This window comes from Mytilus edulis, chromosome 3 (genome assembly GCF_963676685.1).
Source record: "Mytilus edulis chromosome 3, xbMytEdul2.2, whole genome shotgun sequence".
Taxonomy (NCBI): domain Eukaryota; kingdom Metazoa; phylum Mollusca; class Bivalvia; order Mytilida; family Mytilidae; genus Mytilus; species Mytilus edulis.
The window spans coordinates 61,637,899-61,651,263 of record NC_092346.1 but is presented as its reverse complement, the minus strand read 5'-3'; the positions used below and the strand labels follow the sequence as shown (position 1 = coordinate 61,651,263).

The window sequence follows — 13,365 nt, the reverse complement described above, 5'->3', positions numbered from 1 at the left end:
ATGCTGTTAATATCATTGAAAGACTCTGTTAATCCTTGGTATTTGATGAATTTATGTATTCCCTTCAAAGGACATGTTTTACGTGTATTAGACTATTCATTATAATGAGCAAAATAATACATAGCCTTTTGTTAAACGTTTTGGCTTTCTAAACGACTAATAGATATCTAGGTACAAGTACGCAGTTAAAGATTAATTATAAAAAAGAAGATTTGGTATGATTGCCAATGAGGCAACTGTCCACAAGAGACCAAAATGACACGGACATTAACAACTATCGGTCACCGTACGGCCTTCAACAATGGGCAAAGCCTATACCGCAGTCAGCTATAAAAGGCCCCGATATGACAATGTAAAACAATTAAGTTTGTTTAAACGATATACTTAATTGATTTCGAGAATTTGCCCTCTAAGAACTCTAGATGAAGGAATTTAGTTTAAAAAAGACAAACATATAATGAGTCCTTTATATGTATGCGAATAATCTCTGAAATATAATAAAATAACTATTGACAAAATAATGCCTTACAAAACACTCTCTGATAGGAATAACACGAGGGTATTCATAAAAACCAATAAAGAATAAACATAGGTTTGAAGATATAAATCCATTATCCAAAATATAATTTGATTCTTACGCTCCCTCATTAGAATGGACGACAGACATATAATACGTGTATCAGTACAGAATTCGATAATACAATAATTTCGACTTTGGCTGTATCCGCTTTACAAATCATATACAGATAATAATATTATCCCACTATTTCTAGAAAAACGCGGGAAAATTCATTCATTAATACGTATAAATAAAACTCGGGGCGATTTAGAGCTTGGCCTGTCGTGTAGGAGTTAAGTATATTTTTTTTATCATTTCATAATAGAAAAGCAGTACTACAGTTTCTTACGCTCCCTCATTAGAATGGACGACAGACATATAATACGTGTATCAGTATAGAATTCAATCATAAAATACTTTCGAATTTGGCTGTATCCGCTTTACAAATCATATACAGATAATAACATTATCCCACTATTTCTAGAAAAACGCGGGAAAATTCATTCATTAATACGTATAAATAAAACTCGGGGCGATTTAGAGCTTGGCATGTCGTGTAGGAGTTAAGTATATCTTTTATTACCATTTCATTATAGAAAAGCAGTACTGAAGTAGTTATATTGTCGCCAGATACGAAATACAAATAAGAAATGACTATGAATGAACTGAAATTTTTTATGGTATGAATATAACGCAATGTGGGGTTAAAACCAAGACTGCAACCTCACTACAAAACATAACAATCTATAGGGCAGATGTAGGTCAGGTAGAAACGGTGTAAGTTGTGACTTATTTTTCTTTTCAAGTGCAATAATTACTTATGAATTATACATATGTAAGTACATAACAGCTAGGTATATTACATACAACATGTTATGGTTTTTAACCAGAATCATATCATATTGGCAAATACTTCAGTAACCATCTTTTCTCCGTTAGATGTCGGTGAAAATCATTACAATAGACATTAGGTTAAACGTTTATGTCAGCACTTCAATAATTCATTGTCGGACCACCCTACTGGATGAAAAGATGAGCATAAGTCATTTACAGACTAAATTGGCCATAGGTTGTCTGATCATCGTCAATGTAGGTAGCACGTCAACTGCACTGCGTCAATACATGTATTTACCATTAACTTCTAAATCTTTTGTTGAACTTTTTGAGAGCTGTACCATCAATTACATTTATATAAATTGTTTTTTGCAATATCTTGATATTTTTTTAGTATATTCTAATTATGATATATATTAGAATGAATGTTATACAATTATTATATGTAAAATAGCAAAAATTAACACCGGAAAACTGTCCAAGTAAGAACATTGTTTTGTAGAAATAGTTATCAAAGGTACCATATAGTACACGTTGAAAAATGCCCTACGTACAAGACAGTGTTTCTTTTTTTTCAGCATTTATGTGAAGCAAACTATTACATGTATGATGAAATACATGAATAAACGACAGATAAGACAGTTATAATTAATTTTAAAACTGCTTTAAAATAACTACTAGTCAATTACCAAATGTGCTCACAATTATAAATAAATGCAACAAATACTATGATTTTGTGAGCGATATACTAAACTTAAGAAATAATTTATGGGAGCTTGATATATCGTGATTTTACCACGGGTAAGCCCTTTGTGACAAAAATTTTACCCTGAGCGAGAGCGAGGGGTAAAATATCGACATAAAGGGACAACCCGTGGTAAAATCACGATATATTCAAGCTCCCATTAATTATTTCGATTCTAATAGGACAAATACGACAATTCTTTTGGATCGAAGCGATCTAGGTAGAGGCAAATATTTGCCGTTCCCATAAATAAACGTACTATTAAATTGGCGTAAGAGAACGGAGTAAACTGAATAAGTGACATGATTTAAACTGTTTACAATAACGTATTAAGATAGTATTGGATGAATTTAAATGATAATTGTACGTCATATATGTATAAAATAACTTTGCTTATGAGTTATACCACATTTTAGCATCGTTTGTTTACGTTTCCTTGTTGTGATGATTTTCGGTTTCACAAGCGTGTATTTTCCCGTAAATGCTTCTATTCTAACGTCATCATTCTATGACGTCGATTTCCTCATTCATAAAAAAGCATATGACGTAGGAGCACGATCGGAACAGCCCAAGCAATATATTCATATTTTACCACGGGTGTGTACTCAAAGCGTTTGAAAGACGTCATGTTAGAATTATGCATATAAAATAAGCTTCCATGATATACAAATATATATGTTACAGATTTTTCAAAATATTTCAGGCTTGAAAATGGGATGTTGAGATGTACGGATCGTTTAAGTCTCAGTAATAGTTTTACATTTGAAACATATAAAACTGACGTTTGTCATCCGATAATTTTTCCAATGTTGTAATAATAAGCAAATTAATATGGCCAACAGAACAGGTATTATTTTTATTTATTTTGATTATATGCAGTCTCTGCTTCATAACAATTACGTGCATGACATGGCTATTTCTTTACATGATTGCAGCAATAAGAAATATAAGATATTTTGATTGCTTCTAATTTCCATAGATACCCGTCATGTTGGCTGCTGTCGATCAATTTTCAAGCAGAACGTTTAGCTGGTAATACTTTTTCAGTAAGCAACAACTAGAACCTTAATTATTCATCTTTAGAGTAAAAATAAAAATTATTCGGAATACTAAGGATTTTCTTATCCCAGGCATAGATTACCTTAGCCGTATTTGGCCTAACTTTTTTGGGGGAAAATCCTCAATGCTCTTTAACTTTTTACTTGTTTGGCTTTATAACTATATTGATCTGAGCGTCACTGGTGGGTCTTATGAAGACGAAAAACGCGTCTGAAGTATCAAAGTTTGAAGCCTAGTACCTTTGATAACTATTTACACCACTGGGTCGATGCCACTGCTGGTGGACGTTTCGTCCCCGAGGGTGTCAACAGCAGTAGTCAGCACTTGGGTGATGACATGAATATCAAATATATGGTCATTTTTTATAAATTAACTGTTTGCAAAAGAAAAAAATATTCGAAATACTAAGGATTTTCTTATCCCAGGCATAGATTACCACAGCCGTATTTGGCACAACTTTTTTTTTTGAATTTTGGATCCTCAATGCTCTTCAACTTTGTACCTGTTTGGCTTTTTCACTTTTTTTATCGGAGCGTCACTGATGAGTTTTATGAAGACGAAACACGCGTCTGACGTATCAAAGTTTGAAGCCTGGTACCTTTCATAACTATTTACACCACTGGGTCGATGCCGCTGCTGGTGGACAATTCGTCCCCGAGGGTGTCAACAGCCCAGTAGTCAGCACTTCGGCGTTGACATGAATATCAATTATATGTTGTTGTTGTTTTTTTTTATAAATTAACTGTTTGCAAAAGAAAAACATATTCGAAATACTAAGGGTTTTCTTATCCCAGGCATAGATTACCATAGCCGTATTTGGCACAACTTTTCTTTGGGAATTTTGGATCCTCAATGCTCTTCAAGTTTATATTTGTTTGGCTTTTTCACTTTTTTGATCGGAGCGTCACTGATGTCTTATACAGCCTGGTACCTTTGATAACTATTTACAGACGAATCGTAATTAACGAAATTTTGTATTTCTATAAGTCGATTAAAATGTTTGATAGGATTTGCTGGATAAAACCATCGAGAACAACAATCCAGCAGCACGAGCTAGCTTCATTTGCTCTGTAGATGTCATCTTAAGGTCTTCAATAATTATCACAACTGAAAGGTGGACCGACAAAACATTAACACAGAAATTAAGTAATCAATAATCAATCAAGAAAAAAAACCACTCTTTGAGCAAAAACAGACGATCAGTTGTTTACTTTTATTTTTCACGTTCCATGCCATTTGAAATCATTCAAAAGCATCAAGTTTAATATAATCTGAGATATACTGGAGGTGAGAATACTCTCATATAGCGAATAATGATACAATTAATTAGAAAAAACCAGGACCACGACAACATAAAAGTGCTGCAAGTGTTTCTCTCGGTTAACATACTTTGTTATACATTTGTACATGTTTATATTTGCAAATATCAAGAAAAAACACAAAAAAACGTAAAATGTTGTTCACAGTTACGGAGATTTTTTTTTTATTTTTAAAGTGCTAATAGTATGCATATATCTCACAGTAGTAGAATTTTTTTATATGGCCTATGATGAATTATTTTTTCATAAACGAACATAGTTTGAAAAATCTTATTCACACTTCAATGAATCTTGAATAGCCTTTTAGGCTACTGTGAGGCAAGGGAAACAAAAAAGTCATTGCCTGTGTGTAGACTTTTCATGAAGCAAATAGGTATGTTATAGACTATACAAAATATTTCTGGTTTGAAGATGGAATGTTGAGATTTAAGGTTCGTTTAAGTCTCAGTATAAAATTTATAACGTATAAAACTGTCGATTGTCATCCGATAGTTTTTCCAATTTTGTTATAGTGAGCAATTTCATATGACCTTCAGAACAGGTATCATATTCAATAGCGTTGAGTATATGCAGTCTCAGATTCTGCTTCATAAAAATTACTTGTATGACATGGCTTTTTCTTTACATGATTACTGCAATAAGATATATTTGATTGTCTCAAATTCTATTGATGCCCGTCATGTTGGCTGCTGTCGATTAATTTGCAAGCAAAACGTTTACATAATAATACCTTTACAGTAAGCAACAACCAGAGTCTTTATAATTTATCATTTCGAATCGTAATAAACGAAATGTTGTATTTATAGAAGTCGATTTAAATGTTTGATAGGATATGCTGGATAAAACCATCGAGAACATCAATCCACCAGCTAGCTTCGGTTGCTCTGTAGATATCAACTTACGGTCTTCAATAAATATCACAACTGAAAGGTGGACCAACAAAACATTAACACAGAAATTAAATACATTTTATCAATAATCAAATCAAGAAAAAGACGTTGCGAGAAAAAAATATTTTCGAAACTGAATTTTGATATGTTTTTATGTATCGTTCCAAACTATCGACAAAAAGACTAATTAATTTAGAGCAATACACTAACAGATACATAGTTTTTTTTCACGTTCCACTCCATTAGAAATCATTCAAAACCATCAAGCTTAATATAATCAGGAGGTAAACTGGAGGTGAGAATACTCTCATATAGCGAATAATGTTACAACTAATACGAAAAAAACAGGACCACAAAAACATACACGCTCTATAGGTGTTTCTCTCTGTTTTAGTTTGTAGCCCGGATTTGTTTTCTACCAAATCGTTTTATGACTTTCGAACAGTAATATATATACTGTTGTTCACATGTCAATGAATCTAGAATAGCCTTTTAGGCTACTGTAAGGCAAGAGAAACACAAAAGTCATGTTTGTGAAAGAACATTCAATGTCCGGAGATGAACGGGGAAAAGGGGGGGGGGGGTTACAGCTAGGTGTAACTAAACTGTCAATCAAACAAAAATCGAGCATTATTTCCATTAATCTAATTCTAAAACAAGACCCGCAATTATACGTTTTATATTGATACACGCAATGCAAACAAATGCAATGTATTCTAAAATAACTTTCATTCATTAACAATATCATTTGTCACTATTGTAAACTCCAAAATTCTTGAAGCACACAATCTATTTCATTAACATATTAAATTATACCATAAGGTGATAATGACAAAGATAAGAATAAAGATGCAGTTGATGTTAATAAGTTGGCATCAATTTGATTTTACAAATTGTATTATGGATTGTCAGTTTTAGAAAAGTAGATAATGCGATTCTTTCAGTTTTTGTTTATTACCTTGATTTGTGTCTATTTAAATCTATTTATGAAATCTGAATGTCGATCAACTATTGTTGTCTAAATTAAGTCAAAACCAAATTCATACAGAAAGAGAAGCCAGACAATAATAAAATGCCAAACTGTTCGATCTTACATCAAATAAAATATACAATATAATCAGTTATGGGAAATTTTATCCAAAATATCCAAATGTAATGAAAAAGCACTTTTAAAAATTGTATAGAGAGTTAAAAGGACAAGGAATCACATCAAAGCATTAAATACAAAAGGGAACTTTCTTTTAAGAAATGAGCTGAACATAAGTTTTAAGATGAGACAAAGAATTCAGCATCTAAATAATGATTCAACATTTTCAAATTAAATAGAGGTTAGGGTATCTCAGTAGAAAAGACGAACAGATGAAATATTCGTTAAGAATGAGTAGCTTCATGGAATTTTTCGAAAATAAATTTGAAACATCAAAGGTAATATTTCAAATAACATATGGACAAGAAAAACTGTTACCAAAGCTCACAATGTAAAATTAATAACAGGCATTTTTACACCTATGAAAACAATACTTCAATGCTACTTTTGACGTGACAATTCACAATATAAAAGTTGTCTCATTATATAGCCTGTCTGAAACCTAAATTACACATACATTACGGATTACCCTTGCATTAATGTATTTTACAGTACTATGAATTTGTTTGACATATACCTTGCAATAGATATATTCATTACACGTTTATGTATACTATGTGCAGTTCATATAATGGACTATTTATATACTTGGTATATCCAAAGTATAAAACTAGAGATCTGTTAAAACAGGTGTTACAAACAATGCAAAAGAAGCAGTTGTAAGTCGCCAAAACTTACAACTATTTAACCAGCACAGTAACAAAGAATCAACATAACATTCATGTATGATGTAAGATCGATCTTTAAAACGGAAAATAGTATTTATATTCTCATTTTCGGAACTTGCAAGCTGCAATATGTTGGCGAAACAGACACAAAATTCAACATCAGACTTAATAATCACCGATCTTTTCATACAGGAGACCGAATGGATAAAAGATGGACAGGAGTAAACAATTGTACGCGGGAAAACCTACATCTTCACGACGGAAGTACATCAAAGAATATTAAATGTGCATTATGCTTGTCAAAGTGAGAAATGAGAACGCTGCCGTTCAAAGACTTTCTCGCTGTAGGTAAATCGTGTGTTGTCTACATTAGTTTACTATTCATTTGCTTGTGATGTTCAATCCTATATGTATAGAATAAGAAAGACATATTCTGCAGGTGACTAATTAAACAACACTTATTTACCTTACACACACAGTATTTTTTTTAAGTAAACTTCACTGTATACGCATTATTAAAGAGAATTTTCTACCGTGTGGCCTTTGTTACAACCCAGTTCTTAAGAGTACAGTTGTCTGTGATTGTAATTGTCTGCGGGATATATTACACTTTAGAAAGGGCCTTTGGTATACATTGTTACACCACTTCCTGTATATTTGCTTAAGTCTGTTAAGCTTGCACTAATCTCTTATATCTATATACAATAGTGTTTAAGTATAGTTAGATATATTGTATAACTCCACAACCACCTGCGCAATTGTAGTACTTTGATATAAGTCACATTTTTAGTCATTGTGTTATTCATATTCGGATCGGTTATTGTTTATTAACAAGATATTGAAATTTTTGAATGTGTGTAATCTTTTCCACAACTCGAATGCTGATTATTTGTTTTTTTCATCTGAAACACGAAACATAAACCTTCGAAATTGAATCGTTAGTGTACTATCTATCCGTATATAGAACATTCAACCGCGAAACAATACGACCTATGCAAATAAGATGCGTCTATAGTCCCAAAATAATCCAAAAGGCAATTTTCTTCCAACAGACTATTGAAATCCCAATGGGTACCAATCGCGCTGCTCTTCTTGCAAATTTGTTTTTGTATTCCTATTCAGCAGAATTTATCCAGGGCTTGTACAGAAAGGAGAAAAGAAGTTATCCCAGTCTTTTAATTTCACCTTTCGGTATATTGATGATGTACTGTCTCTTAATAATAATAGATTCAGCGATTAATTACATTTAATATATCCAAGTGAACTTGAAATAAATGATACTACCGAAACAGATAAATCAGCTTCATATTTAGACCCTTTTTTTTTCTTTATCGAAATGACTACTGATGGTAGGTTGAATACCAAAATGTATGACAAACGCGATGATTCTAATTTTCCTAGAGTCAACTTTCAATTTCTGTGTAGCAACATCCCAGCGGCACCAGCATATGCAGTATATGTGTCTCAGTTTATAAGACACTCTAGAGCTAGCTCAAAGTACGTTGATTTTGTTGAACGGGGAATACTGCTTTCTCAACAGTTGCTAAGACGGGGCTATGGATTAATCAAATTAAGGTCATCACTCAAGACATTTTACGGTCGCCATCATGAGCTGATTGGCCATTATGACAAAAGTGTGTCAGAAATCATATCTGATATTCTTCCTCAGTCATAATAACCTTCAATCATTACCGAACATAACAAAGAGATAACACGACAGGTGCCGTATACGGTGCAGGAAATGCTTACCCTTCCGGAGCACCTGATTTCACTCCCGGTTTTTAGTGGAGTTCGTGGTGTTTCTTATTTATTATTTATAACTGTTGATGTAAATGTCCTTTGGTTTTGTGAGTCTTTGTTTACTCCTTGGTTTTGATTGTTATTGTCTTTATAACAATGTCAATTTGAACGAAATACAGTTAAATTCATTTTCATAGTTCTCTTGTTGTACTGTCGCCGCGCTGTCCTAGATTAAGGTTGAAGCAGAGGTCACAAATGTTTAAAAATGCCAAATCAAATGCACCTTTCACAAATCAAGAAGCTTGTTTTTCAGCGGTTGTCGCTAATTGTTGTCTGTCATATTTGTATTTTATTTGTTGTTTTAGCATTACTCAGTCCATTGATGTTTTCTTTTTTTTATGGTTTCACATCGGTTATGCCGGGGCCTTTAAAAGCTACCTCTGTGGTATGGGTTTTGCTCATTTTTCAATGTATAACGACGAGCAATAATTGTTTACATACTAGTTTGGTCTCTGATGGATAGTTGTGTCAAAGGCAATTACCACATCTCATTAATAAGTAATTTCATTTTTGGTAACGATAGTAACAGTCATCAGCTGTTAATCCGTGCTGCTAGTATTGCATTTAGCTACATGAACCTTGAGCAACCATTGCAATTAAATGCTTGGAGAGAACTATAAATGGTCCAATTAAATGCTTTTGGAACTGTTTCATCCTACATGTGCAATGACTAAACCATAGTTGTGTCTCATAGAATACGCTGCTGGTTGAAGTGGGCGTGTACCAATTTGGGATTCTAAACGTCGCCTAATTGATTAAATTTCGCGACTAGTTTTATACATTGAATCTGTTTAATAGTCCACAAATTCCAAATAAAGTCCTTTAATCTTTGATTTAATCTTAAAAAATAAATAATCTTAATCTTATCTCACATTAATGAATAATGCCTACAATTAACATTATGACTATGAGTATGACTTCTTCTGGTAGCTTCCGTCCCTCTTTTGAACATCATTCTCGGATAACCAAAAGTTGGGTTTGCTCACAATACGGATACCTTTTAACCTTTTTGGGAAGTTGTAGTAAAAATTCGGAAAAAAATATGATTATGAAATGAACTTGTTATTTTATTTTCTCTCAATATCATACCATTTAACAGATTAAAAAAATATAATTCATCTTCTTGTTCATTGCTGACATTACTTTCAATAACCTACCTTATATCTTGTCCAGCCTTTGGCAAAGACATAATTTTAATCTCTACTTCTATCCTGCCATCATCAGCATCTCTCACCAAGACTGTATCTTCGACTTGCACAACTGCGTCAGCTCCTGGTGGCAGGGGTGCGCCTGTATTGATTCGCATGCAGTATCCAGGCTTTATGGAGTCAGCAGGCTGTCAAAGTCAAACGATAATCTTATAGAAATCAATTGCATTAAAAACTGAACTCTGCATTATCATTTTGCTTTAGAAATTCCAGGTAAAATTAAAATGAATCAATCACAATTTTGGCATTAAAATTAATGTCGGTTTTCCCTTTAATTTACTATTCACCATAGCCTGGAAAATGAGATCCATTTTGATAAAGGATATACAATGTAAATGAAAAAAAAATGTGTCATGCTTGAGCATTATATTCCGAGAACAAACCACAAGTATGAGTAAAAGGAGATTCGTGGTATATGTCCGTGCAAAGCAACAATGCGACACAAAAAGGACGCCAAGAGGACAGTATAAGTATACAGACTGCATAAACAACATTTGTCTATACAATATGTCAAGAGCGTATTCGCTCTTTGACTTTTGAACAGCGGTATATTACTGTTGCCTTTATTCGTATAAAAACACACAATGAATATCACTCTCAAAGTCAATGCAAGCAGAAGAAAATCTCAATTATATGGTCGTTTTTATAAATTTCCTGTTACATAACTTTGAATTTTTCGAAAAACTAAGGATTTTTTTTATCCCAGGAATAGATTACCTTAGCCGTATTTGGCACAACTTTTTGGAATTTCGGGTCTTCAATGCTCTATCTTTAACTTTGTACTTGTTTGGCTTTACAACTTTTTTGATCTGAGAGTCACTGATGAGTCTTGTGCAGACGAAACGCGCGTCTGGCGTATTAAATTATAATACTGGTACCTTTAACTGTTAAGACTATTGTGCTTTTCCGTTGAGGTCAGATTGTTTTGGTGAAAGAAGAAAGAGTGCATGGAGAGAATAACCGAAAACTGATAATCCTTGACAATTGATAATTAAGATTGGAGTCAAATGCACCTATGCCGATCGGGAATCGAACCTACAACTTCAGAGTTCACAGGCTGGATATACCGTAGTGCAAGTACTAAGACCACTTGGCCACCGATGCTCCCTGTACAAAATCGAAGAGCACCGACGACCATGTTGCTTCTCTTTGACTTATTGGGTCGTATTGTATTGTCCCCAGGGCACCTTTTCCTCCTTTTACATATATATTCATCAATATATAATTTCTGGTGGAATATTCAAGAATCTAAGACCTAAATTACTATGTGAAATGTTTCATTTCACAGTTACATGTATCAGTGTATTACTTTTATTGGCGGGGATGCGAAAGTGACTTCAAGAACAGACTTAGCACTATCCAGTAATTACTTATCAACCCTACTATACCATCAGACTATTAATTGTACAAGGACCTCCGGACAATCAACCTGTAAATAGTTTTGCTTAATAAAAGTGTAATTTTCATTAGGAAAAGTGATTTTTCACTAAAACTACGAGACTGATTTAACTTGTATCATTTATCTTTATCGCTATAACAAGTTAAAAACTTTATTTTTACAGTCATGGAAAACGTTAATTTGATTTTAACATATTTTAGGCAATAAAATCGAGTTAACAGCAGCTGTCACTCCCCCGAAGACCGTCGCAAATTAAAAGCCATTACTTTCAATTCTTTCTACTCCCACAAACGGTTCTAAATGTCTCCCTTGTGCTTAGTTTATTTCAAGTAACACAGTAATACCTCGGTTTACTTTGAATGTTAAGATCAGAAGATTCCATTAAAGAATATAAGGATAATTTTCTAAAGAGGTGCATAGCTCAGTCTAGAGCTCAGTGACTAAGACCTCACATCTGTGAAATTCCGTGAATGTTTATTTAGTTTTAATGAGGACTTTTGTGGTTAATCATTTATATAAATAAAGGAATCCATTATTTGATGATTTCACGATAGTATATAAATAAATTTATTAATAATTTCAAATTACCGTTAACATATTTTTTAACTATGATACAAAATAGATTTCGTTTTTTATAAATGCACATTTAGAAATCTGTTAAGTTAATAAAATATGATGCATTTGATATATAAAGTGTATGAACAAAAATTCGAACAGATTTAAATAAAACTGCGTCTATATATTTATTGATAACGTGTAACATAACTTATACATTGTTGAACACATATGTAATAAAGACATAATTCAAACCATGATTTTTTTCTTAAGAGGTACCTAAACCATTTTTTCAGGAATTAAAAGTGTAACCAGTTTTATTTTAAAAAAATCTGTGACAAAGGTATTGTTTAATTGGTACATAATTATTGGGGTATTTATCAAAACGTTGACAACTGTCAACACGTTGTTATTCCGTCGAGAGTTCTTGATTATCGATCCGTCCTCGGTACCAATGTTGTGGCTCTTTGGTGGGATTTGCTTTAGGAATGCACACAAGCTCGATTCTTTATACAATATGTAGCTAAATTTCAATCAAGGGCAACTCTCATAAGAAACGTCAAGGAAAATGGAGCAAGCTGTCAAAATAACATATTTTGAGAAAAAAGGTAAAAAAAAAAAAAAAAAAATTCACAACATGCCTAAATGCAATTTTTGTTTTCTCGTGTCCTTTGACTCCTTCTTTTTCACGTTAACCATCTTGCTTTTTAATTTCTAATTTCAAAGTGAGACCTTTCTCTTTATAAACACCAAATACCAAAACTCTTACAGTATAAGACAGTTTTACAATCACACGTACTTTCCCTAGTTGAAAGTACTGAACGATCCAGTGAAAAGTTCATAAATCCGAGTTCATTTGTTTCATTTTTCTAAGAATGTTTCCTCATTTCAACACATCTTTCAAATATCTGTATATTTAGAGTTAATTTGACGAAAGCAAAACATATGTAACAATTTTTAGAAACGAGCATAGTACCAAATTTCCTAATAGAATAAATGTGCCTCAAATAATGCACTAAATTTTATGATCAGCTTTCGTAAGATCTTTAAATTAGTTAATAGAAAATTTAACCATCGTAAAGATGGTGGTAATAAATAGGCGATAATTGAGAAGACATGAAATTGTTTCATAATATAAACCTGATACCTACTCATAATTTCTTGTAGAAAAAATAATCCTTT

General features: G+C 32.7%; 1 protein-coding gene across 2 annotated transcripts in view; it reads right to left on the bottom strand.

The window, feature by feature from the left end:
• LOC139517031 (gephyrin-like) overlaps positions 1-13,365 on the bottom strand; it is a 124,047-nt gene that overhangs the window by 32,380 nt on the left and 78,302 nt on the right. For both annotated transcript variants that reach the window (XM_071307619.1, XM_071307620.1), the window contains one exon: positions 10,179-10,357. In XM_071307619.1, coding sequence (XP_071163720.1) covers positions 10,179-10,357 — 179 coding nt within the window. The remainder of the gene's footprint in view (positions 1-10,178; positions 10,358-13,365) is intronic.